At 33.1% G+C, this 27,062-nt stretch overlaps 2 protein-coding genes across 2 annotated transcripts in view; one reads left to right on the top strand and one right to left on the bottom strand.

The window, feature by feature from the left end:
- LOC117159026 (A-type potassium channel modulatory protein KCNIP1) overlaps positions 1–27,062 on the bottom strand; it is a 434,143-nt gene that overhangs the window by 400,204 nt on the left and 6,877 nt on the right. The gene's annotated exons all lie outside the window — the stretch shown is intronic.
- LOC117159059 (uncharacterized) overlaps positions 26,127–27,062 on the top strand; it is a 76,400-nt gene continuing 75,464 nt past the window's right edge. The window contains exon 1 of the mRNA XM_033338569.2: positions 26,127–26,423. Within this exon, the coding sequence (XP_033194460.2) occupies positions 26,333–26,423 (91 nt within the window). The 5' untranslated portion in view covers positions 26,127–26,332. The remainder of the gene's footprint in view (positions 26,424–27,062) is intronic.

The raw sequence follows: 27,062 nt of genomic DNA, 5'->3' as shown, positions 1-27,062 counted from the left end.
ATAATCACTTTCCACGTACCGTGTATGTAGAAATTAAAGAATCGATTTACGCCATGAAGAGTTTAATTAGTTTGTCTATGTTCAATAAACACTTCAAATGCCTTTTAATACATACGCCGCGCAGTCTTTTCAACTTTCATAATAGAGAATACATGAAACAATTATACGATGTGGTAAACGAAACGGAATGTCTAGCGCTTCATTAACGAAATGCACGAACTCGAAGATCGAGATCCGGGCGTTACCGGCGAAGAAGCAATAAAGAGGCAGAGGCATGGACGTCGCAATTTCGCAGGATCACGAAGTCTGTTGCCCGATCATGCCAATCGCTGGCATTCAAATGCCAGCTTCTTTGTTTGCCCGTTTCCACGTCGAGGATTATACTTTGCAGATGGTCGTCTTGCAAGTACAACAGTGATATCGTCGTGTAGATTAGTCGACGATTGTATACCATGCACATGGCTACCTTTCATGTTGATACGCGTACAGTTTGTAATAATTAGGTAGCGCATGTGGTTTGCCGTGAATCGCTTTTTACTACCACCGGCTATTCTTAAAGGCGTATTTAAGAGTTAGTAAAAACGAAACGAATGAGAAGATAAAGCGGGAGCAAAAGCATTCTCTGGTTGCTCGTTTAGTTCGCGTATGTAATATTTCCATTATGATTATGATTATAATTGATATTTTAAATAAGTGCATCAAATATGTACCTATGTATAATTGTTTTCTTTTTATTTTCCATTATCCTTGAAAATCACGTTACTCGAGCTCAACAGGCTTGAATTCAGGTAACTTGACTAATACGTACGAGATTTTACTCGAATTCCTTAGCAGTCAACGGTGATTATCTAACACGGTGATTTATAGGAAGGCAGCGTGAGAAAAAGGAGCAACTGGAGGAAAAAACCGAACGACGCGACGTGCCGGAACCTCGTCCTTCTGATTCATCGATAGATGAGAGCGCGATTCATTTACAAGTTGATGTATGAACGAGGATGAACAATGCGCGAAGGTCGTCTCCTCGATTATCTCGGTAATTAAGAAATAGTAATCGACAATAGTAGTAGATAGCTTATGTAAATGAACTAACGCTACCGACGATTGTAATGGGCGACGATAACGTGAGACAGCCATGACCGTATTTGATAGATCTAAAGTTTCCGAATGGAACGTCTCATGCTTGCGATAATGTGGATATTACTCGACGATCACAGGCGAAAATCATGACGATTCAGCTTTCCTATTTTTCTACTCCAGCTAATCCTACACTTGTCAATTAAAAATTCAACGAAAGCGACCCTACTACGTTTTCTTCGCGCGTTATTAATTAAACGTGGAATTTCGTGTATATTCGTTTATAGATGCAATTAGAACAAAGAGACATAGAACATTCGTAAAAACTTATTTATTCACCACGATAATTTCCCTCGGCTATATAAAACTCCTTCCAAATACGGAATATACTTTTTATTCCATTTCTTTTAAGCAACACCATACGTCACTTTCGAAACACCATCGGACGATCATAATCGTAATGCGTTTTCATTCCACGATCTAACTTTAAAAAACCGAATGGTTGCGTTCGATCCGGACGTCAGGTACAATTAACAGGAATTCAGGACGAATGAAAAACGTTCTTTACGCGCGCACGGAAACCCTTGTTAGAGAGGTCGCTTATACCTCGTTCAAAGATTCGTCTGGCTGTACATTCCTCGAGCATTGCGTCCGCGTGAAACTTCTTCTTTTTTCACGTGGTCAGCGCACTGTGTTGTTATACGCGTCTCAGAGAGACACGGAAATATTTCAAGATGTCGATGTAATCTCGGTGAGATCCCTTCCTGGTCGCAAACATGCAAGAAAGCCGGTTGCCTATAGTCCTTAAGAGCTCTCACTGCCTTCGAAAGAGGATGACAGTCAATCAAGTGTGGCGCGATTCGTCATACCTATGTGGCTGTCGTTTTGTCCAATCCACTGGCACGAATCTGATGAACGGCTACGTAAACATACGAACTTGATCGTTGGTTAGAGAGCGCTCGCGCTTTCGTTTAATGTACAACTCATCAGCCAGATGATCGTAATTAAATTACGGAGGTAATCAATTACAGACACCGTGTAGCGGTTTCGCGTATTCACAGCCTGTTTGCTTGGAACGATACGAGTAGGTGTAAATAAGTATCATAATTTATCGAGAGAGACAGGATCATTCGCAGGATAATACAGTGACGAACAGTGTGAATGTTGAAATTTCAAGATGCACGATAAATCACTATTTTCTATGTTGTGTTCCTGATTAGTATACCGGCAATAACACACAGATTGCAATTACGACTACCTTTAATTGAAGTGTCTCATTAAAAGACTTAACGGGTAATTGCTTAAGCCGTGCAATAAGTCAAGCGTGATTGCTTTTGCGAACGCGAAATTTGCCTATAGAGTGGATTGAAAGCATGGATTTGTGAATTGTTTAGTGAAATTAATGTAAAAAGTGGCATCACTGCATGTTTAAGCTTTTTGAGATTTTTGGAAAAGTAATTTCCCTTATATTTAAGAAGTCTATGTTTCAGAATGACGTATTTTAATACACCATGAAACATTAAATCGCTAAGATATCGTATTAACTCCATAAATCAAGATACATAGAGACGCGACAATTATAAAACACTATTATTTGGGATTATTCATGCCACCTCTTTATCATAAATAAATTTATGAAAATGAGATATCTTTCTGATATGTTGAATATTAATTACGTATTCCGATAATATAACATTGATAACTGCATAAAAACTGCAGTTGATCAACTTAGCTTCTAAGAGGTTCATCTCTTAACACCGAGAACAATTACATTTTTAAATCAACGTTTGACTTGAACACATTTTATAGCAGAAATTTTTAAGTCGGATATTGGAGGTTCGAATGTACCACAAATAGAATAAAAGTGAAATTATTCCCGTAGAAATTCCACTATTCCAAGTAAGTCGAACAAAAAGCCAATTAATCGTACGATTTCAGCTTTCCATTGTATCTAAACGATATCACTGGCTGTAATCTCAGTCGTCAGAGACAAGTAAAGCTCGTTACAGCTCGTGGATAAAGAACATTCGAAGATAAATGTGAATCCTTGTCACCTGGAGATGAAAGGGCTGGTGAAATCGGAAGCCTAAACATCGGATAATACTTATGTCACTGTTCTATTTCGCAACGTGTTGCTTTCGTGTCGCAAGTAAGAAAAATGTGCTCCGTGGCTGTTGCTCCGGCGACGGCTTTGGAATCCAGAAATCGTGAAAACGGAGCCAATACTTGCGGTGACTCGAGTTCCGACGCGGTAGATCGCCACTATAACCTGTGAGGTCAGGTATCTCGATAAAACTTCTAACGAGAGTTTCTCTTAATTACAGTTATCATCGATTAATTGCATCACTCGATACGTCACTAGTACACTCGAACGAAGGAAACACTTTGTGTTTAGTCACTATGGTTCTATCAGCCAAATCCTATGGCAGTGGTCGATTTACGTGCGTTAGAAAGTCTGTCGAAATTGGAGAATTTATTTGTCTGGAATTATCGAAAACACATGGAAGCGTTTGAATATTTGGGATTCGAGATACATTAGAGATATACATAATTCAGGTGTTGTATTTATGGAAATATTTGTACAACTTTAGGCAAAGAATTTTGCTCGATGCTTTGTAAACATCTCGAGTAGTAAGAAATTCAATTTCTTCTTTTTTCCATTTTTAATATTTTCTCAAGGTTTAGCTTGAATTTGTACAATTGTACCTAGATAGGTTGTTATGTAAAAAGTGATAGTGAAAAGTTATGTAAATGAAGAGCATAATTTTATTTTTAAGCCTGATTCTTATATTGAGATTTATCACTTTTTATTATCTATCTTATCGTGAAGGATAAAACGTGTTAATAACACGTAGAGTGAGTGTCAAAAGTTTTCAATCAACTTGTAACTCGATTTCTATTTAAATTAGACGTTAACGAAATTCTTCTTACAAAATATTTTATAACGTTATATCTTATATCTTTTAAAACACAGTACATTCCCCATTGCAACAGCAAATCTTCGCTTTCAAGACACCTTATTTGAATACTATAATGAAATTACACCTTGGCCGAAAACTTTTAGCAGCTGCTGTACTTTTTATTCGTAAGTGACGCCGTTTAGACCAGTCATTTTAAAACGTTTCTTGCTGTGACAATTAACGATTAATTATACTAAAACGATAAATTATATATTTATTGGAGATTAAAGAATTGATGATTAAATAAAGATATGTTCAAAGATCGAGACCTTCGATATTACTATATTAATTTCTCTTGTGTCGCGAGGGAACGAACGTTTCTTGAGTGATTAAACGATTAATCCTTCATGGCGTGAACTTTGTTTTGCATTTTAATTAATTTCGTATCTATCAGAAGCTATAAATAAATCTACAGCATATATAATGAATTTCATAATATAACTACGTATTTATATTTTAACACTAGAACTACTGGCATTTGAGTCGTAGCTATCTCTACTAAAGCCAGTCAAAGTGACTCGTTTTTAAAAAATATATAGTAGTAGAATATTTTTATATTTATTGATCTATTATTATCTTACAAAAGAAACTCCATGTCCTGAGAGCATAAAAACTATATAATAACAACTTTAATAATAACAATAAGTACAATAATGAAGAATATTCAGTACCGAAATCTTTGGTAACAAGAATATTAAAATAAATTTCCATTAGTAAATACAAGATGTATAATATAATAATATAATAATAAGCGTAATAAGCGTAATAGAATAAATTCACATTTCTTACTAACGTAAACTTTCTTTTGTCGAAGATCGAAATATAATTCGTTTCATTTGAAATTATTATGGATTAAGATCTAATTGAATTTATTCCTTGTTGTTAGACAGATCGATATTTTAATGGTAAGATTCACAAATTGTAAGAACAAGGCTTTCACAGATATTTGCTTGCACAGTTTGATCTGTTTTCTTAATAGTGCAATTTCTAAAGGTTTCGCGGTTAAACCACAAACCGAATAATCTGGCAGATCGTAATTTGCTTGCCGGATGATCGAAAGTCTAGCTCGACAACAAAAGTCAGCGCAAGATTTGGTTTTTCGCCGTTTCGCAACGGAACGTAGTACAGAATGGTAGCCAGGGTACCAAAGCATGAAACGAGCGATTTCTGTTCTATCCGTTAGTCGAGGGAGCGCCGGGTGAAAAGGTTTTCTCCTAAATGCCGGCACAATCATGCGATCGATGTTCGATATTGTGCCAGATTTACACAACGGTGCTATCTTCTCTCTGTTCCTCACATTGTCAGAATATTGTTATTTCCAATATTTATTCTTCATATAAAATATTTGTATCTTTTCTTAACGTGTATTTTTTGCACTTTTGTTAAATGTTAAATCATATGTTACATTTCTCTATTTTAAAAATGTATTGCAATATGTTATAATAGATATAAACATTCCTATTATTCTATTGTTTATACTAATCATAAGACATATTATGGCATTTCTCATTGTACGTATTATTTACTTATTTTAATATTAGAACAATTGTAACATAATAAGAAAATTGTAAAAGTTTGTACTACATGATACATTAGATAATATATTAATGACACATTATTAAATATGATAATATATTAATTTAAGAGTAGGGATTCTATTTGCCTTTTTAAATTCCTGTGAATTCCCAGGGGGATTTAATGAATGTCTCATCGAATTGACAGCACCCTGTTCTAATTTTAATTAGTACACACGTAATTTAATGGATACTATTACGAACTGTAGGACTTGTTAAATCTTTGATTCTGATTTGTACACTCGTCATGTACTTTCTACTTGTCATTTTCAGGAATTGTAGAATTTTTTTGCACAGCTCACGGATTTATTATACCGTCGACATAAGAAGTGCTTCGATCTTATACGATTGTCTTGTCGTTGATATGTCATTCACGTACGATCATTACGCACGATTCCTCATTATGAGCCATTGGCTGACGAGTCGTTGGCTTATTATCTCGTTAATCGACTAGCCATTGACGACGCTGGTTATATTGTGTTGTCTGCTAATGTTCATTACACCAAATGTCATGAATAGATCTGTTGATAATGTCTGTTTTAGATACAGTCATAAATCATTTATCGTTGGACCGAATAATACGTCGTTCTTAGAACAGAATAATCTTAATTGCCACTCGTTATTGTTTGATTTTCAAATTATGTTATTAATGAATAAACAAGGAATAAGTAATTTTTCTTACATTAGAATTCCACGAACCAAAGTATCTTGGCGTAATTTACTTTAGAACACTATGTCAACTCGTTCCCTTTCACGTTAGTCAACGGTGACTCACGTTTTTAAATTTTTGCAGTGATTAAAATAAGATAAATTTCATGTACTAGACAATTTTTAACAATGTGAATAATCTATTTAGATGATACTGTCAGAAGAAAAACGCGCAAATACAATATATTTCGCAAAAATCAAATGTTATGGTGTAGTGCTCCCAGGCTTCAAAATATATAAAATTTGCAAGGCAGTTAACGAAACGATAAGTAAATGATATTGATAATATTGATAATGAGAATAGTGTTGCAATTCAAATATATCGTAAAATATATTACTCTTTCACATTATCCAATAGTCATGCTCAAATACTAATCGATAAAATCATAATTTAAATTTTTCGAGGTTCAGTAAACAGGGGTATTATTCTAGTTAAATGGAACAATAGTTGATTTCTGCAGCGATGCACAAAGCAGCGCTAAGGTTAAAGGAATGGCATTCTGCACGTGACTATAATCACATAGTTTAACCTGGCACGAGGCAATATACAAAGGTCACTGGAAGCGTCTGTTAATCCGGTGGCGATCAGGATCCCATTCTGCCAAGCGCGAACTTCTCGTATTGAGGTTTAAGGTTCATCTCTATGAAGGTGAAAGAAAAGAAGAAGGAGCGTCCTGGCATTTGGGACGGCGATTGTCAAGAATGCAAGGACACTGGTAGGTTGGTATCAACCTTCTCATATTCTCCTCACCTCGGTTGCATTATAATAAAACTATTGTATAAACGACGAGCTCGTGTTCCACGATAAACTAGTACTGCTTCGTTCGATCGAAGGAGAAACTAGGAAGCAGTGCTATGTGTTTGCACAACATACAACGAGTCAACGTTATTGATGCTCTTCGTGATTTATTCGCAATAATTTTGTCAATTATGCGAGTGCGATCGGAGCAGGGAAACGAAACTACGTATCACTTTGCATACTGTGCAATGGCAATATACATATGTGATGCAACACCGCACCAACTTCATCTGGAAATGAGAAAAGTTTTGCCGATTTTTCATTTGTACGTTTAACATCGAGCTCAGATACTCGATCTTTATATTATTGAGAGTAAAATTAAGGCGATAATTTCTATTCGAGTAATTAATATAAATATCTAATTAAATAGGCGGTTATACGAAATCGAATGTTAGGACAAAGCGTATAATTTGAAGGGCGCGTATGAAAATGGCGAGAGACGGGTGAGGTTTTAACGAATCTAATCGTTCAGACTATTTACCACTTTCGATAATTCGAAGGTACGTCGTCTGATGGTAAAATTTATTCTACCGGATAACAGTTACGAACGATTGATGATTTTATGCAATTAGGTCGTTGCAACAATAGTCTATGGTCTCTTCAGCAGAATCTCTTGGAAAGTGTGCATAGGACGAATGTCTTTTAACCGTCACACAACTTATGTATGTAAGAAAGTGTATATGTGTATAAGTATCTTCGTAAAGTGACACTATGCGCTATTAATGCAGTTATAAGCACACTTATACATGTGAAAGCAAAAGATAAAGTGCAATGTGATGGAAGGTGTATATTGACCTATTCAGCATTAGATCCGCAGTCATGATTTACTGCGCCTTCGATGCCAGGCTCCTGAATCTTCATAGAAGCTCGTCCAGGATAGAACCAGCTAATAGTCACGTGAATATCAACGGATAAATTCTTCAGCTTATACCCTGGATTGCGGAAGATTGCAGGTTAGAATGTGGTCTATCGATATGCTACAATGTCAGTAGCCATGTATAATTTTCTCCGCATTTCTAGCAACAGGGTCATAAGTTGTCCTTCAGTATTTTTTTCAAAGACTGAGGTCATTTCAACTTATTAATATGATGCAGTCATTGAGGTATACGTCGTTCATTATGTTAAGTTACATGTTCGTTTTTAATACGAGCATTTGTATGTTTATAGATAAGAGCTTATTTCATCATGAATATTTCATATGTTATAACGTAGTAATATAACGATAAAAATAGATGTAATCGTTCTTAGTACAATTTTAGAGTGATCAATACATATATTTTCTATTATCTTTGCAGTTAAATTCGAATTTGTTTTTTATGTATAATATAGATTTACAAGTACTGGAATGTAAAGTATTACAGATACACGAAGAAATGTGCGAATTGAACGGAGCATTAAATAAAATTTATGAAAAATTATATAACGAGAAAGTCGAACTTTCGTGTTATGTTAGCGTTATTTAACGATAGCTTCATGTCTTAACGAAACTGAAATCTCTAAGAAAATTACATATAATATGACAAGTTTTTCCATATTATATTTATGTATGCGTTTGAAATATAATTATTAGACTATGCGATGTACAGGCATTCGATTCGTACTCCACTTTCTGTAATTTATTTTTAATTCGAAATTCTTATTTCAATTTATACATATACTTTCGTATTCGTGCTATCGTGATTCACTTTGTAATTTATAAATGCATCATCTCTGATTGTTGCGTTTTAATTTTACGTTTTTACATTCATATATCTTCATTATGTCGACAGTGTAATCTAAAGCCTATATTTTAGACCTGGTGTCAGAAATGAAAGCTTTTCATACATTCCGTATCGATGATACGATGTGAGTGACGACGATTTGGGAGAAATTCAAACGTGTCAAACTTGTGGATCGTTGCGCAATCGGCATCCGAATTAAGGGGCATTATAAACACGAAACGAGTATGTATCACGTGTCCGCCAAACTTATAGATTTCATCTGTCATCGTCGACTAGTTACTTCTGATTTCACGGAAATAGCTTCGTAATGACTCTTTCATGATAAACATTTTTTTCTTACTTTCGTGTGCAGGCATCTACAGAGGGTAAACACATACATCTTCTTGTCTAGTATCACTTCACTTTTTGTAATACATTACGTGTGCGGTAAAGCATCTTTTTATGGTTATTATAGTACCATAACATGAAAGTACACTTACTTGTGTTTTCTGTCCTTACAAACGAGCGACGTAATTGCGTAACTGTAACAACTATACGTTAAATTTTTGTTATATAATGTATATATATGCAAAATAATGGCTCGAAAGTAAATGTTCGCACATCTATTGTATATGGAATATAATACGGCAAAGAAGTGTTATATCACGATAATGTTAGAATTATAATACAATCTTCTTTCGTTATTATTAGGCAAGTATAAATTATTTCCACATTAAGTGTAGCTCTTTTCTTTCTCATTTAATTGAGGCAATTTGAAACTCTATGAGGATTATTTTATAGTACTTTCTCATTCTGGTTGCAAGGTAAAGTACGAACTAGAAGTACATTGTTTTCTTAAATTTTTAGAAACAGTTTGGAAAAATTAATTTGACTGGTAGCGAATATATCCAATAACCAACAGTTATAATGTTACTAATATAATTTTTTATTTACAACTCATTTTTTAGGACGATTTCTAGATACATTTCTAGATTTCTATATTGAGAAAATGCATTCATTAGTAGGATGTAACTGCTGAATATCCGCTATAAGATGAAAGTTATGTTTCATCTCGTTGAGTGTACGACATGGATGACCTGAGCGTATTGGATGATTGCTTTCGACGACGACCAGTGAAAGCAATACGTCCGCGTATTTTACACCATATTACGGTCACATGAAAACTGGTCGAGAAAGTACACTATTCCACACTGAACTAATTTTGGTTTAAAACACTAATTTCATTTCAAACTGGAAAAGGTTGACAAAAACATACGTTTATTTTTGTCGTTTTAGTAATTTCTCTAAACAATAAAATCTTATATTTGCCCCAGATTTCCCTAATTGCACAGCTATAAAATAATAATTAGATCAATTTTCTTATCGATGGAAATATCTGTCTACTGATAACATTACTGTTTGTTTTTTTTTTTTTTGTTTTAATACGATCTAAACGAAGAAAGGTATTTATGAAATGTATTCAGATCGCTTGGAATTATTGGCAATGAAAGAATTTATTCTCCATTAACGTTTGAATCTATTGCTTTGAACGCTTATCAGCAATGAAATATCGCCATCGTTGACTGTATGAAACAGATAACAAGAAATGCAAAAAGCATAACTATGTACGTATTATTTCACGCGCAACTTTAATACCACTGAATGTTTAATGGAGAGTGGAACGGTATTCATTTTTGTGTTTTGTATCTTCCAGTGAATTTTATTGAAAAAAAACGCGATAAAATAATATTTTTTCGTAAAATTGTTGAAAATTATTAATAAGTTAGTCATATATACACTACTGTCCGAGAACGTGTTATAATATTATAGAACCACTGAATAAAATAAATTCATTAGTATTTTTTATATAAATCGTAAAGATAGTAATAAGTAAATTAAGGATCTATATCTCGATATATATAGAATCATGTCTTATTATTACAAGCATAAACTTGTCATTTAATTACGCAACGATAAGTCAAGGTTGCGATCTGAGAAGTATGAACACGTTTCGTCAAACTTTCTTCGAACCGCAAAGGGTTTACCTTGCTTGTTTTGGAATAGTTCCAAAACGACCACAAAATTACACAGGGTTATCCTGAAACAAAAATAAAATATCTGCCAGAAGACATACACAACTTCATTTCTTACGTGTGTTGCGGAAATAATTATGTAAGGAGAAAGATTCATTGATTGTAATTTTTCCAGAAGTAAAAGTACAAGTACCAGATGGTAATAATTATTAGCTTGTTCATAATTTATAACTAACTAATAATATCATCACACGTTCCTACAAAATTCACTTCATAGTTTGGAAAGTAACCATAAGTATTAAAGTTATTTTAATATTTATTTTAATAATTAATTGTTGCAATCTATTATTGTTCAAAGATATTTTGAAACAGATATATTTTTCCAATACCTTAATGATCATTTTTCATTTTTTAATAATAGGTACTTTACGTATTGCAGCTGCTATTAATATTTCGTAAACAATAAGCTTATGTATGTAAGCTTATTTGCATAAGAAACTGTCAATCTTACTTGGGATTGGGGGCATGGAAACTATTCATACAAGATATATATCGTTTTGACAGGTACTTAAATCACAATGTATATATGTACGTATTGACAGCGTCTTATCTTGATGTCAGAGCATTGTAATTGCACAAAGGTTAGCAAATATTGTTCAAATTATCTATAGACATTAACTTTAGCTTATATACAGATACAGTTTGTTTCATATTTCATATTGTTTTGTTGGCGTAACAACAAACATTGCTATCATCAATAATTCTTTTTCCTTTTTTCAATATAATATATTCTTATATTTATCTGCCGAAGCGAATGCACAAATCTTGTTAGAAGTTGTTTAAAATTGTTGATCATCGATTACAAGATTTGATCGCATAAATTTATTGAAATTTTGTAAAAGTCGTTTGCTCTTGAATATCTTTACCGAATTGAATATCAAGTATAAAATATATGAAAAGCGATATCATATCATTACAATAAATGTGCATTACATCTAAATTTTAAATTGTACGAAAGATTTTGAAACTAATTTATGAGACAGACAGGATTGTAATCTCGATGTGCAAATATTTTATAGTTTTTCCTTACATTTATTTTTATAGAAAACACGCAAGGTTACAATTGTAAGAAACCTATAATTTATTATGACTGATAGCATGTTACCGCAACTTCTACCTTCACAACTTCTGCTATCGTAAAAATGTAATTAAATTAGCAGTAATTAAGTCATTATAAAGCTATATCGGCACTTATAGCCAACACTGCAAATACTTTTAAAAGGAAAAGAAGCAAATTCTAAATGACTGATTCTGATTGACCTTGTGTTAGAAACTTTTGTATTCGCTTCAAAAACTGTCGATAATATATGAATCTGAAAGTGTAACATGACGTAAAATCATGACTCATACCTTATAAGAAATTCAATTTGGAAAAGAAAAATCATTATAATCGTATGATAGCCCAGTTTATACTAAACAAGTGTTATTATAAAAAATTTTTCTTTTACTTTAACAATTCCGGAAGTGAAAGTTTTTGTCGATCTTTTTACTACTCTAGGTTACCGCCTAAGTTCCACATTTGTGTTCAAGTTTAGTTTTTCGATCAACATCATATGCGAAAGAACAACTGCTTCAATTAATAGTATCATAGAATTTATCAATCTCTACTTATCATTTTTATGCTACGCGCAATACTTTTTCATTATCATATTCGATCATTCCAATGTTACATTCTTTCCTTAAATAGTTCTAACAGTAAAATCAACTCACTTTAAAGTGTGTTAATTACTTCGACTATGCCATAATAAAAAACAAAAATCTTTTCAAAGATTAATGGCGACGCATATGATGCAACACTCTTTGCAATAAGTTTGCAGGTAACGTTTATGAACTTAAGGTTACTTTCCTCTTACATATACATCGATACGATTATTATAAGTTTTGCGTTAGGAAACAGTCAACTGCACACCATTTGACGAGACTAACAATTAACTAAATACTTTCGAGCTACCTATTCAACTTTGTTAAACTAACGATGTTACGAAGGTATTATTATGAGAAAATATTAAGAAAGAGTGATGGTGAAACTGAATTTTATTACTGTTTCCAGTACTCTGAATCCCGCTGCAGTTTCTCCAACATGTTTTATAACTGACATTATGCACTGTATACCAGAGTATACGTAAAATACTGTAAGTGTAGCAGTCTATTGAATAGGTATACAATATGATATATAACATGGTGTACAAAATAACAGGAATTTTAATAGTTGTGTATGGTAGCAAGTATTACGATATTATCATTTTATTTGCATTTTACAATAGCCTGTGGAAATGGAAATACAGAGTTCAATTTTTTAAGGTAAATACTGTCATAATATTACACCTAATGCTTAAAATATTCACAAAAAGATATAAAATATTTTAAGAATTCTCCAGAATTATCCGTCAGAACTAAACTCTTTTTAGCTTGTGAGAGAATTATTTTTTTTATTAACCATGAATAATAATACGTGAAATTAAACGTGAAAAGATGAATTTATAATACTAACACTTTTTAATTATAAAATCTAACAAGTTAGTATGTACAATGACTTCTTGCATTATTTCTTGCATTTTCTCTTACTGAAAGTGATCATAACCGAAAAATTATTATTATGTTAAACTGAGATGATTATAGGTATAATCAAAAGATGTGAAGATAGTTACAGAATAAATAGAACTCGTATTAAATGGTTTATTATATGTTCACCACGGCAATTTACATTGTTAACAACATCGTTCTAGCAAATAATAATGATTACTGAGAATATTCGTATTAGAAAGCGGTCTCCTAGGAAGATCGAACGATTGCAGAGAGTTTATGCAAAATCACGCGACGATAGAACTGTCATTGCGATAGTTTGGCATTCTCTGTTTGGTACGAAGCAGCTTGTACTCTCGTTTTCGTGACTACAGGAACTAGACGCCTGTTATGAAAGATCTAGAACGAAGATACTGAACGTCGATTGCATTGTTTCAGCGAATCTTCTTCCTTGCACAACTTTATCTAATGGTAAATTGTCTTGCACAAAGTTTGACAAAAATAACTTTACAGAATAAGTTAGTAAATATGGCAAGAAGATGTAGAAATATTTTTATCGATAATGTAAGAATATGAGATATTTGTACAGGTATCATTTAATCGTAACAGACACTATACGTTAAATACTATATTTGTATTTCTTCCCCTAGTAATCTTAATTATACAGTGAAACTGTATGTACTTGAATAGAAATTCAATGATCTATTTCATTATTTATGATTTTTTACTATTTGAAATAAATGAAAAATTTATTATTATACGATTCGTTAAAATTTGTATGGTTTCAGATATACATAATTAAGATTCATTGGATAATTAGAGTGACATAAGTTTCACGTTTTCATTATCATAAATGAAACGGACATTAAATGCTTTTGCAGAAATTCGTGAAGCATGAAACAATCTGCACACACGTAAAATAATTGCTACGCCACAGGCGACAAACGTTAAAGAATGAGCTTCCGTTACGATGTTACGGTTCCGATCACACAAAGCCGCTTTATTACAGTTTCAAGGTTTTCGTACACACATCAATTACTCAAACAGTCATTTAAAAGGATCAAATAATATTTTATTCGTAACCTTATTTTATAAAGCAACGAAATATGGTTATATTCATTATTCAAATGAAACGAAATTGATGAAATGTATATATCTGTGCATTATAAATCCAAGTAAAAATCTTTTATTTATTATTTTATAACACACTAGTAATTGTAATATATATATAATAATTGAAACATACTTTTTACTTGAGATATGCGCCAAATAAAAATAGAGAAAATTTGAAACCGAACCGATTTATCTCGTTAACGAATGTAAATATCGTTCAACGAACTTAGAACGTGAAGTTTAGGCGTGAACCTTAGCTGGTCTCTTTATATACGTCAAGAGAACCTTATGCGATTTATTGCCAGTGTAATAACTCAGAAAGGGGCGGGGGGTTCCTAACTCTCCTCTATTTAGAACAAGTTTAATATATATACATACTTCGTATGGGATAATAAAGATAATAAACGCCTTTTCTAAAATTTGCAATCTAGCTCAGCGTTTCAGTCATAAAATACAAAATGTTTAAACAGTAACTTTGTACAAAATTATAGAGAATTTCACATGAAGAATATCACAAAGTAGCTTCATCATGAAAATTAAATTTTAATTCTATTCTATGCAATACGTACCTATACGCTTGCAAATACTACATCAAAGCAAGAATATTCAATTATTTTGTTTTCATCAACTTAGAAAGTATTTTTAAGAGACTTATATCTTTGAACTAAACAAATTTCTTTCATTCTCAACCGTGTCACATTAAAGTGGCATTCTTTAGTCATAAAATGACATCTAAGATCAAAAAATTAACAAAAATAATATCGTGTTTTTCTTTCATGACCATCAAGCGCTTTACAGAGAAACGTACAAAAGTGAGGGGCACCTGTTCTCCGCGCTATTAATTAAATTGACGACTATTCGGTCAACAGTAATAAATAGGACTGTAACAGTCCTACCAAGCAAGATCACTTTTTAAGCCTGGTATCTCGGTTAACATATACTGGAACAGCTTTAAAGTTGTAGCGACCAGCCGCAAATACAATTTTCAAAGGATAAAAATGCGGCCCAGAAACGAGCCAGTATCGGTAAACTGTCGTATTCATTGTACGAGCGGCGACTTGAGCGTGGAACGTATCAAAATTCATTAGTGCGTTACGGTCGCTGTTTCTCCCCTTCGGAAAAACGAAATCGGGACCTGCATCACACGGAGGATTAATAGGTGAAGTAATGATCGATCACGGTAGGTCGAACACGCGGAATGTCTGTCTTTGAGAACGGTAGGAATATGGCGGTCGTGTATCGATCACAGATCAATCCGCGAGAGACAACAGTGCACAAGAATTGCCGTTACAACAGCGTACCACGCCAAGTCCCATAAGATTTGCCATTTTTATCCATACTCGACAAGGTGTCGAGAGTTGCGGATCGTTATCGCGATACTCGCACAGTATATGTTTTCAGGACCATAAAACGCTCCCCGGATTCGCCATTTGTGGTTAATGCGAAGGACGCGTGCACTAATTTCGAAACATCGCCATTATCGGATATTTGGAGATTTGCTTTATCTGGGCCCTGTTGCACAATAATTTACCAACTAATTGTGTTAGTCAATTGACAAGTTACAGATTGTAGGCTACAGACTTCTCTTTTGGAAACGTACCGTCTTTTGTTAATTAAAATATTAAGTTCTATTCTATATATTTGTCTGAAATAAGAAAGAATTATTTATTATGAATGTTTATTATGAATACTTATTATATAATAAAATGTAAAATTCAAACAAAATACTGTTCCTAATTGACCCCAATAATGTTAGTTTATTTGCGCAACAGGATTTTGCTAATGAGTGAACCACTATCATTGGTGCCGCTATGAATTTTCACAAGTAATGGGTATTAATTAGAGATAACGATTAGATTCGGATGAAAAAATACACAACAGAATACGGATGTCCAATTATCAAAACTTAAATTATCCTTCCAGCTGATTAATATCATTATTGTCTATTGGCAATCGTTTGCTAAACGATGCATGTAGATATTTATCAGTCGGACGTTTCATAGGTACAAATTGGAACGTATGTCGTAATAAATTAATCCCCTGCAGGAAAATTGTATATATTTTTAAAAATTTGTTTCTTTCTCAATGTATTTTTTAGCATTCTTAAAATCGACTTTCGTTCACACTTTTATCGAGATGATTTTACAATTTAAATATTCATTGTTGGATGACTTGGCTTCTATGAACTTAACTACGTATATCTTTTGATCTAACAAATTCTTTCAACCTTTGACTACTACAGACTAAACTATTTCTTCTTAATCACAATATGATATTAAAATGAAAAATCAACGAAAACATACTTTCCTCTCGTTTTCCTGTGATCTTTAATTACATTTGTAAAACTTTCTTATAACAACGACTTATACTTACAAAATCGATTAGATTTAAATAGAACAATTAATGTCTGTAGAATGTTAAAGAAACAGTCGATCTATTGTTGATAAAATCAGCTTAGTACTAAGTAGTAATGTAATATCTTTTTTTTCGTTAATCAAGTAGAACGGCGACGAATGCTTCACGCTGAAGTTTGTATCTAAATGGAAGAATACGATGACGAGGAATGCTGTTTAATGGTTTATTGGCAATTGGTCGACACTAGCCGCTTGTTATCCGCCTACACCCGAGGCATCTAACTATTGTCACGCAGCACTTTATTGTTGCCACTACAAAAGGGATAATTGCATTTGATCGTGACTCTGCACAGTAAATACTGCATTAATAGACATTCTGAAATGCGAGATTCTCGTCTCGGTGCAATGCTGTCGATTACAGGATATTTAAAGGTAAAGTCGAACAACGGGCTTGTTTTTCAAGAAGAAGAAAATAAAAAGGATTTCTTTTTTCATTATACGCTCCTATTTTATTATGCTCTTTTATGTGTGATATATCGTGCAACGTCCATTGTGTATGCAAACACAAATTAGTATTTAGTATTTATAATATTTAATTAGTATTCAATTAGTATTTAGTATTTAATAAGTATTTATGTTTATATTGCCTAGCGCAAGTTTCGCAACAAGTATAAACCTAAGAACGTAAATGTGAACTAATTTTTGCATCTCGATTTCATATTTTATTCCGATCACCCGAATATAAATTCAACTAATTAACGTGTGAGTTCTATAAAGTTTCAATGACCGTGTAAATGAGCACGAAAATCGCATCACTATTTAAACAACCACGTATTCCCATCAGTTAGCACAACATGTATAACAATATAGTAAATATTTTACCCTATATCCTTTCGTAGTTTACACAGCTATTAGTATACAGGTGATTAATGATCGTGTCATAGTTTTAGACCTGACTCTCCAACTAGGAGATCAGAAATCCTTCGTTAGACGCTTTTCATGGATGTTCGAATAAAACTGTAGCTTCATAATCAATCGAAGTAACCGTTAAATGATTCGTGATTGAAAATCATTTACCATTCACGTGGTGTGCGTTACTTAACACACGATTTGCTGCGTATTCTGCTTTTTCCAAAGCAAATGCGAGCGAACAATTCGTGCTAACCACGAAATCATTCGGCTTTCACGACGGTTAATTAATAACAATCGTCTCGTCCGGTTGCACTAGAATACATCACGGTTAAAGCATCTGCATTAGGATTGTGACGTATGGGGAAAAAAGCGGCAGGAATCGATTGCCCAATTAAGCAGGCAATGATTTATGCCACGAACAGAGGATATCAGAATGAAAAGAGGAGAGAATGTCCGAACGACAGTTCAATCTCCGTTTTATCTCCTCGCTGCGCTGCGATTAATAGCACGTAGAACGCGATCCCTTTTACACACTTGCGATATCTGACTGTATTATCGGCAGATTATTTATTTCTTGATTTTATCTGAGGAAAAGGCGAAAAAAGACATGTCCCTCTCTCGGTGTTACCTCTAACAACGTACACAATCAATTTGCATCGTGCTTCGACCGTAGATCTCATAATTTTTTCACCTCATATGTTACCGTATTACTACATGATTCCATTGGTCTACCGGGCAAAAATCTATTTTATGATCTGTAAAACCAGCTGTTAATGTTACACGCGTGTAGTATCGCCATGAACGATCTATATTTTGTATTAGAATGTATTCAGATTAAAGACTACGATTTATCGTGTTTTTAAAGAGTTTTGAATTTGCTGTTCCAGATTTTATCATATCGAATTCGTTACCTAAAAAAATTCGAAGAATAGCATTACAGAGTTTAATATCTATACAAATTGAGAAAGTAAATTACTCTCTACGAATACGTAAGAATCTATTGTCCTAGGAAGACTATACAAGCTACCATATAACACTTTCGTTTCGACATAAATTTAAGAACAGCAAGGGCAAGGATAATGAATTAAATAATTTTGTATGTGACAGATACATATATATTACCAGTTATTTAATCACTGTGTTCGAAGATTCAATAATTGATTAGTATATAAATAGATGTCTTAATAAGTTGAATAAGATCACGCGTTAGCTTCCCTTATCTTGATCTTATCGGTTGAATGGTACTTGAAACTGATCGACTGCGACCAGACAAACACGAGACTGCGCACGTGCTTCATTCTCCCGTGATATCCATTATCGCACACCACACCCACGCTTACCACGATTTCACGTCCACCCACGAGATGTAGATTCCGACTCAAGGAGCATCCGGAAGCAACAGATTGAAAAAATAGCGTGCATAAATAGAGAGTACTGACACGCTATTGTCGAACGATACAAGGTCTCGTGAATAATTAATGACTTCGTTGAGATTACATTGCTATGGGTACCTTCCGCGTCGATGATCAACGCATAAAATAAGACGATACGTATAGTGAAGCGATGTAAAACAACCTTTTAAACCTTTTACACTCAATGTCAAGAGTGAAATCTTTATTGACAACCGTGACATGTTAGGATGTACGTTCATTGTGTAATTGGTATATCCCACGAAAGGCGATGAAAGATAATTAATAGAAGCCTAAATAATTACGTGATCTATCTTGTAAGAATAAACATAATAAAGTTGCATATCTCTGGATTCATAAATACCCTTTTTAGGAAGGTCGAGATATAAAGGCACACGTTCATTTCCAATTATAAAAATTAGAAATCTATGATAAGGTTAACATTGTAATTTATACACTTATACAGTGGCTCCCGAAAATATTTAAATGATTATAGAAATGTCTTAGGAATGTATTATGTATGTTATATGAAACATTTTGAAATTGCGTTAGCACTGTAATGAGACACGGCTATCGCGATTATCTGATAAAATTTGAAACGAATCTTTATAAAGTTCATAAAATTATATATAAATATATTAGGACATAAAAAGGTTTACAATAAAAAACACTAGATTTATGTGATAAAATATAGTTCAATTAAAAAAAATGTAACCAATATTTGTACCTCAATATAAATATTTATATCCTCTTTTATGTTGTTAATTCTGCATAATAATACACTAAAAAAGATACTTAAATACAATCATATTTTGTAATCATAAGTTACATACGATAATATGTTGCACCGTAATTATAGCTTTCATGGAATATTAAATACAATTAAGAATAATTCACAAATCAATATTTATAGTAGGTACATATTAACGGAACTGCGTTATGCATGTAGGAAATTCATTTCAAATAATATATATGTTTATTATAAAAGAATGCTTACACCTTTTGTATATACTAGATCGTTCCCAAATTAGTGCTCTATTTTATGCAAATATCTTTACTACTGACTCCTACGTAATACTCATATATATATATATATATATATATATATATATATATTCATATATACACATATAGTTATACGAATTTTATTAATTCATATAGTACGAAGGAAATGAGAAATTAGTGGTATGATGGACTATAAGCTATTAATCGCTTATACTATAAAAGGAGTCGCATAAATCATGCGAAACGGTGCAAATTTGATTGACCATCAAGAAACATTTATTCCTTCTTGTGAATAACATTAGGAGAGTAAAAAATCGGAATTTAATTTCCGTGAACTTTTCACGTGAATAGCAGCGTAATACGTTCACGACTATAAATAGTCGTAGTAACACCGTAAACAGTGTGACAGTAAGTGCCTTGATCGAAGAAAGTCGCATAATGATTCAGGTAAACGGTGGTCGTTGTTCTCAAACATTGAAGAAAACCCAAGGTTTTTGCGAGAGATAAAATCGAGAAAAATGAAAACTGCTTTCCTTGAAACGTTAATTATTACTATTTTTATAGTCTTTTACTTTTTTTTTCAAAAAGAAGGAAAAGGAAATATTACGACATGGTCCAACTTTCGAAACAACTTAACCGGATGATAGTCGCAACGGTTTAGATCTTTATCACAAACGGATGGAGTACTTTCAAGCGTGTACAAATTTTATTTATTGTACCGTAAAGAAGCGCACAGCGAGACGTTCCGCGTTATTGTCTACGATACATTTTACTATTTTTTGCTACGTGCGAAATCATTCGTATGAAAGTCGAAAGGATAGGATATCCTTTGCGTACAAATACTTTTTTATATGTACTAAACACATAGGTATTAGAATCTCATCTGTGGAATTGAATTCAATAGACTTTTCAACTTACAAGTCTTTTCTCTTACAAGAGATTTTCTACAAATAAGATTATGAAGTGATAGGAAAGTTTCTTGTTGGATATCAGAGTAGAAGTTACAGGAAATAAATGTGATAAGTCCATTTGTGTAGATTTTTCTTATTTTACTGCCACGATAGTTGAGAAGAGGAATAACATGTTGTAAATTCAAGTATGTATATGAGGGATTAAAATATTGCTATGTACATACATAACTCTTGTTTATTATTTTAGAATTATTGTCCCGTCAATCAAATGTGTGACTCATATGATGTCGAAGATTTTGAGGCAGGAATTGCATGAAAGGAACTTGAAAAGGAGCAAAAGCTCTAGATAACTAGGGGTCACGTTGTAAAATAGTTAAAGAACTGGTCAGAATACGTTTGCTATAGATTAAGTATGTGGCGACTAGCTGATATCTAATAGATTATGGCGATCCAATATCGTGTAGACAAGAATTTAAGAATATTTTTATCATTGTACATATTGAATAAGGTTTGTAATATCTATATCGTTAAATTAAAATTAGGGATACCTTTATTTGTTAATCAAAAATCAGCTATTTTTGCGTCTATTAAACTACATTTCAAATAGGTACATTTTTATTTCTTCCGGTTATAAAGAATATCAATATATACTTACACACCTTTGTATGTGATTATTTGCATACAAATAGTGTCATTAAAAATGACAAATTGATCTAGCGCTATTAATCTAAGGTGCTATTATCTCGTTGCAGAAGCAGATTATTTTCTATGGCACAATGGTTTTCCAAAATGATTTGATTAATGCAAATCAGGTTGAAGAACACTAGAGGGGCTGACGTAGTAGTATTTCGAGAAGATTCACATCTTAATTATATCAAGCTTTCTGTCGTACATTTTATTGTGCAACGTTGACTATTCTACGATTTATAATTCGAGACTCCGAAAGTGTCAGCGAAGATATAGAGCAAACTAAACGTAACGCGAGAACAAATGTCACGTATTCTCAAGCAACGTTGAAACCAGCTTAAATTGCGCCAGGATCTTCGCTGTCGAGTCATTAAGCGTCAATGAACACTTTTATAGCGTTCACTATGATTAATAAGTGGAACAGTTACCTGCTTCGTTCCACGTTCATTCTGGCTATGCATCTCATTGTAATACAGGATGCAAAAGACAATGGATTTTGATAAAACGGTGTTAAATATTAAAAATAAAATTAAATTATTAGAAGTCACTTATTTTATGATAAAATATTCTGCATCGTGCGAATTAACTTCGTATACGTATCTTGATAAGAATTTTAATGGACAAATTGTAAGTCAAATGTGAATTTGTAGCGTGAATTAGTGTTCGTGCATAAGTGGGGAAATTCATTTTTGTCAAATGAAATCAAAGTAACGTACAAAATTCAGTTGTTGTATTAAATAATTTATGCTCGCAACTATTTGGCGAATTATTCAGTTTGTTGAGTGACTAGTTCGCTTTTTAATGAAATGAAACATTTAATGTACGGAAGTCGTTTTTCACTCCACTGTCAGAATTTTTCACATTAATTAAGATCATGGTCAAGTATAATACATTAACACCTTAATAATTGTGAAGGAACATGTTTGGGTGAAAGTGTAATTCGAAAGATCGCAGGCGATAGTAGGAATGAGGATCAACGATTTCTTAACTTCCTTTTGTGTTGCTAATTATATTGGAGATGTTTACTCTATTCAAGATTAGTGTTACGATATCAAGACACATTCACATAAGTATGCGAATTCATTTAGATCTATGAATGCAAATGAAAATAGACTAGCGTTAAAACAAGTTTTTCAATCGAGATACTTTTATCTTGCACGACATACAAAAATATAAATACATATAGGTATATGGAATTTATATATGTATATATGTAGATCATATATGTATTTAGATGAGGTCTCATCGCATATGTAACGATCAGTGTTATTTACACATTGATGAAAGATATTAGAACAAGCTCTAGGCCGAGCACGTAGGAATCGTAAAGTAGCTTCATTTACTTCTCATTTGCATGAAAAAAAATATCTACCCGTTGCCTCAGAACAGTACAGATTGTAACGGTGATGTGTTGCTTATGAGCTCGTAAAAATGAACGACTATAAAATTACATGTGTATAAATTCCCATTATTTTGACTTATTTCTTCCTATTCAGTTTCGAGCAGACTAAATCAAAATAAATTGCATTTATGTAACAAAAACAAACTTTTCTTTGAAAGATATTTTTACAAAGACAACAGAGCTATGTGGTCTTGCAAGGATTACATACATATGTAGTTGCGTTTTCACGTGAAAGAGTATGCATCAATGGAAGATCAATCGATTTCCATTGAGACGATGAGCACGAACGCGTGGTATTGCATCAGCGATTATCACACGAGCCCAGCTGTCGTGATGCAGTACCTACCAGTGCTGTTCCAGGTTTTTCTTTCTCACATCAATTTCACGCTATTTTTACAATTAGAATTATACGGCAGAACGTGCTGAGAATGTTCAGTCACAATGGAATAGGTATATGGCAACGATCAGAAATAATTTAAATGACATTTCATTATAGCGAAGATGTTTATATTGAAAATTATCAGTCAGAATTTGTTAGAAATACGTGAATTTCAACAATGCATTCTTCTGTGTATATGTATATATTTAAAAATATTTTTATAAAATATAAAATAACACGATGCATTTCCTTATGTATCTTAATATATCCCAATTTCTATAAGAAATGTAGAAAAGATAATTAAACTCGTATCTTGTATTAAAATAGATGAATTAATGAATATTAATTATATGCCTATTTTCTAGTATCCTAATAACCTTTAAATCATATTCCATCAGATAACTGACAATTGCGTAACATGGATATTAATTAGAGCTATGTTATAGTTCGATGCTACTGTAAGTTCAGGCCGGGTCTATTTGTCAAAGTAGCCAAAAAAGGAACGGATTTATCTCTTTTTCGGCTGCTGGCACGCTCGACCTGATCTCGAAACAACGGAATATACATGACGTTGATGCACGATCACGAAAGTGACCCGGGAATGCTGAGCGTTATGAGTTAGACTGGAGCACTCGTATCCGTGCGTTAGGCAATATAAAACGTATAGCACTCGGGAGGATCGTCGAGCCTTTCGAAACACACGAACGAATTATGTTCAACAAGCAAGGATAATAATCTCAGGCGCAATAATGTTCCATCTTGTGAACGACCGACAAGGTGCAACGGACAATGATTCAAACAACTTCAAGACTGTTCTTCTGCCGTAATTGTCGAATGTACTCCAGCGCGCGAGAAAAGTAAGAATCCAGGGGAATCTTGTATCATAAAAAGTGACACGCTGATTTTCAATGGCTTCTCGTATAAGTAGGCTAATAATAAGTTCCTGCTTGTTAAGAAAAACGCTGACAAATTAAGGTCGTGCGTGTTTGTTTCACATATAACATGGATTAAACGTTTTAAGACCTTAAAGACTATATAACGAGACGGCGTTTCTCTGAGGGAATAAAAAAATTCGAGAAGCACCAGGTCTGTGGTTTTCTTAACATCACATCGTTCATCTATTTCGTTACTACCAAATTACTGAAACAGATCTGTTGCTTTAATTATCCTTCTTGCAAAGTATAAAGATGGGTTTATATTTATATATATATAAAGTAATTAATATATATAGCATATATTAATAGTTCATTAATTATATAATATGCAAATGAGTAATCATATCATTAGTTATTAAAAATAATCCTCGAATTTAATTACTTTATACTTCAAGAAACATATAAAAGAATCTTTAACATCAACGAAGCAGTTACATGTACATTTGATGTTTACTCGATTTAAGGAAGAATTTATTTCATCAAAAATTCCATAAATCTTGCTACTGTTACTATCAACTATATTAGTTCCTATGCATGTATATACAAAGTGGCGCGAACTATCTCTCAATAGAAACCGACTGTTACCGATTGGTACTCGGAAACGACAATATCGAAGATCGATTTCTCGTTTAAATAGATAATTTTGCCTCCTAACTAGCGTCGACGATCTAGCTAACGATATCACGAAAGCAAACGTGGAATGTTCGATCAAATCCTGATTCTTGTAACTTTAACCATAATTCATGTCCAGGCGAACTTAACGATCGATCAATGTGGCGGAGGTAGCACGATTGTTAGTATCTAAGTATCCAGTAAAGCGATGATAAGTCGCATGAGCAGAGCGGGTATGTCAAACTGGTATAAACTGTTAAGAGAACGAAACAACGAAACCGCCTCTATTGAACTGTCAGACGCTTCGTTTGCATACTTTCTGTTATTTTTCCTGCACCATGTTTGCTAGTGTCTTATCAGTGAATCGTGGTGGTTTGTAACAGAGTTAGATATATCTGATTAGAAACATATACATAAACATGCGTGCTTTTTAAGAATTACTAGAAAAATTTTTACAATATGACTCAATATTCAAATATGTGTTCATTTACTGCCAGAGGAAAGGATACGATGAAATATTACAGTTATATTTAATTTTACTGAAATAATACTCAATTGACTAATATTTTTTTTTAAATATGTATTTTTCTATTCAATATAGATAAAAGTAAATCAAGATAATTCAATACCAATATAAATGTAATGACATCAAATATAGATATGTGAAACTTTAGAAAAATAATGAATCATTACTAAAATTTTATTCATAAAAGATTATTTTGCCTTCTTTAAAATAAATTCTGTATAAACTACTAGTGAATGGTAGTTTCTTATCTACCCTGTGTTTATTCACTTATCACGTTGCCTGAAAATTCGCGCACAGCCAAACTAATACATTTTACGACAATAATTCTTCTACTATACACCACACTCCTGACGTATCAAAGAGTCGTGTAGAATCCCCCCTTCCAGAAGAAGTGCTTTCCTGCGCACCTATAAAACCAGTGAAAGCGCCTGCCGACCCTCCAGACTATCGCACAGTACGACAGCGGCAAGAGCTCTGCCGGCTACCGTCACGGCAGACTTAGATTGTCAATTAACGATCTTTCACAATAAATCGGAAGTTTCATCAACGAAACTGAGAACATTCGGTTACGTGTCACTCACCGTTTCTCGTGTTTCGGTACCTTTAACACGCTCCCCAACTATTTGTGATTCGAGCGGCTTAGGTCAGGAGTGACAATGAAGATGATAGTTGCCAAAATTCTGATCGTCGTATCTTTGATTGGGACACAGGTGCTAGGATACCCTCCGCAAGGAAGACTCAGACCAGGTACGTGAACGAATTTCTTCTGCGATATTATGTGCAAATTGTTTAATTTATTCATTTTTTGTATGTATAAATTAATGTCTGGTAGTTTTAATTTCATATGAATTAAATATATTAGGAGTGTTGTATTTGAAGGCAATGAAGTTGAGTTAAAAGTTTCTTAACAACAAGTATGTGTTTTTGTGAAGACATAAAGTAAAGTGGTTTTTTTATAAGACACTTTCACGTGTAGATTTTCGTAAGAAATTATTTATAAACGAGACGATGTTGTAAAAGTATGTGCAGTAACTTTTAATACGTGCATATAGTGAATGCTGTGTAGCTACTTTGAACTGCCGCCTAAAATTGCTACTTATTGGTCACGAGACTGTGTGCAAGCGCTAACTTCAATGATTTCTTTCATATTTATGAATAAGAATAAAAGGAACTGTGTTCATAAAGCACGGCAAGATATTTATCGCAATTTGACAAGTTAATTTCACCTATTTAACAAACTTCATTCACAGATCCTTATGGAAAAATTTCATAAGAGCACATACTTATCATGCGTATATTTTAAATTATTTTAACTCTACAAATAAAAATGCATTTTTTCCTTCATTTTATAATATTGTATCTACGGTTACACATATCTATTGATTA

The sequence above is a fragment of the Bombus vancouverensis genome, chromosome 7 (assembly GCF_051014615.1).
Source record: "Bombus vancouverensis nearcticus chromosome 7, iyBomVanc1_principal, whole genome shotgun sequence".
Classification (NCBI taxonomy): Eukaryota; Metazoa; Arthropoda; class Insecta; order Hymenoptera; family Apidae; genus Bombus; species Bombus vancouverensis.
The sequence above is the reverse complement of the archived record's forward strand: the minus strand, read 5'-3'. Positions and strand labels throughout refer to the sequence as shown.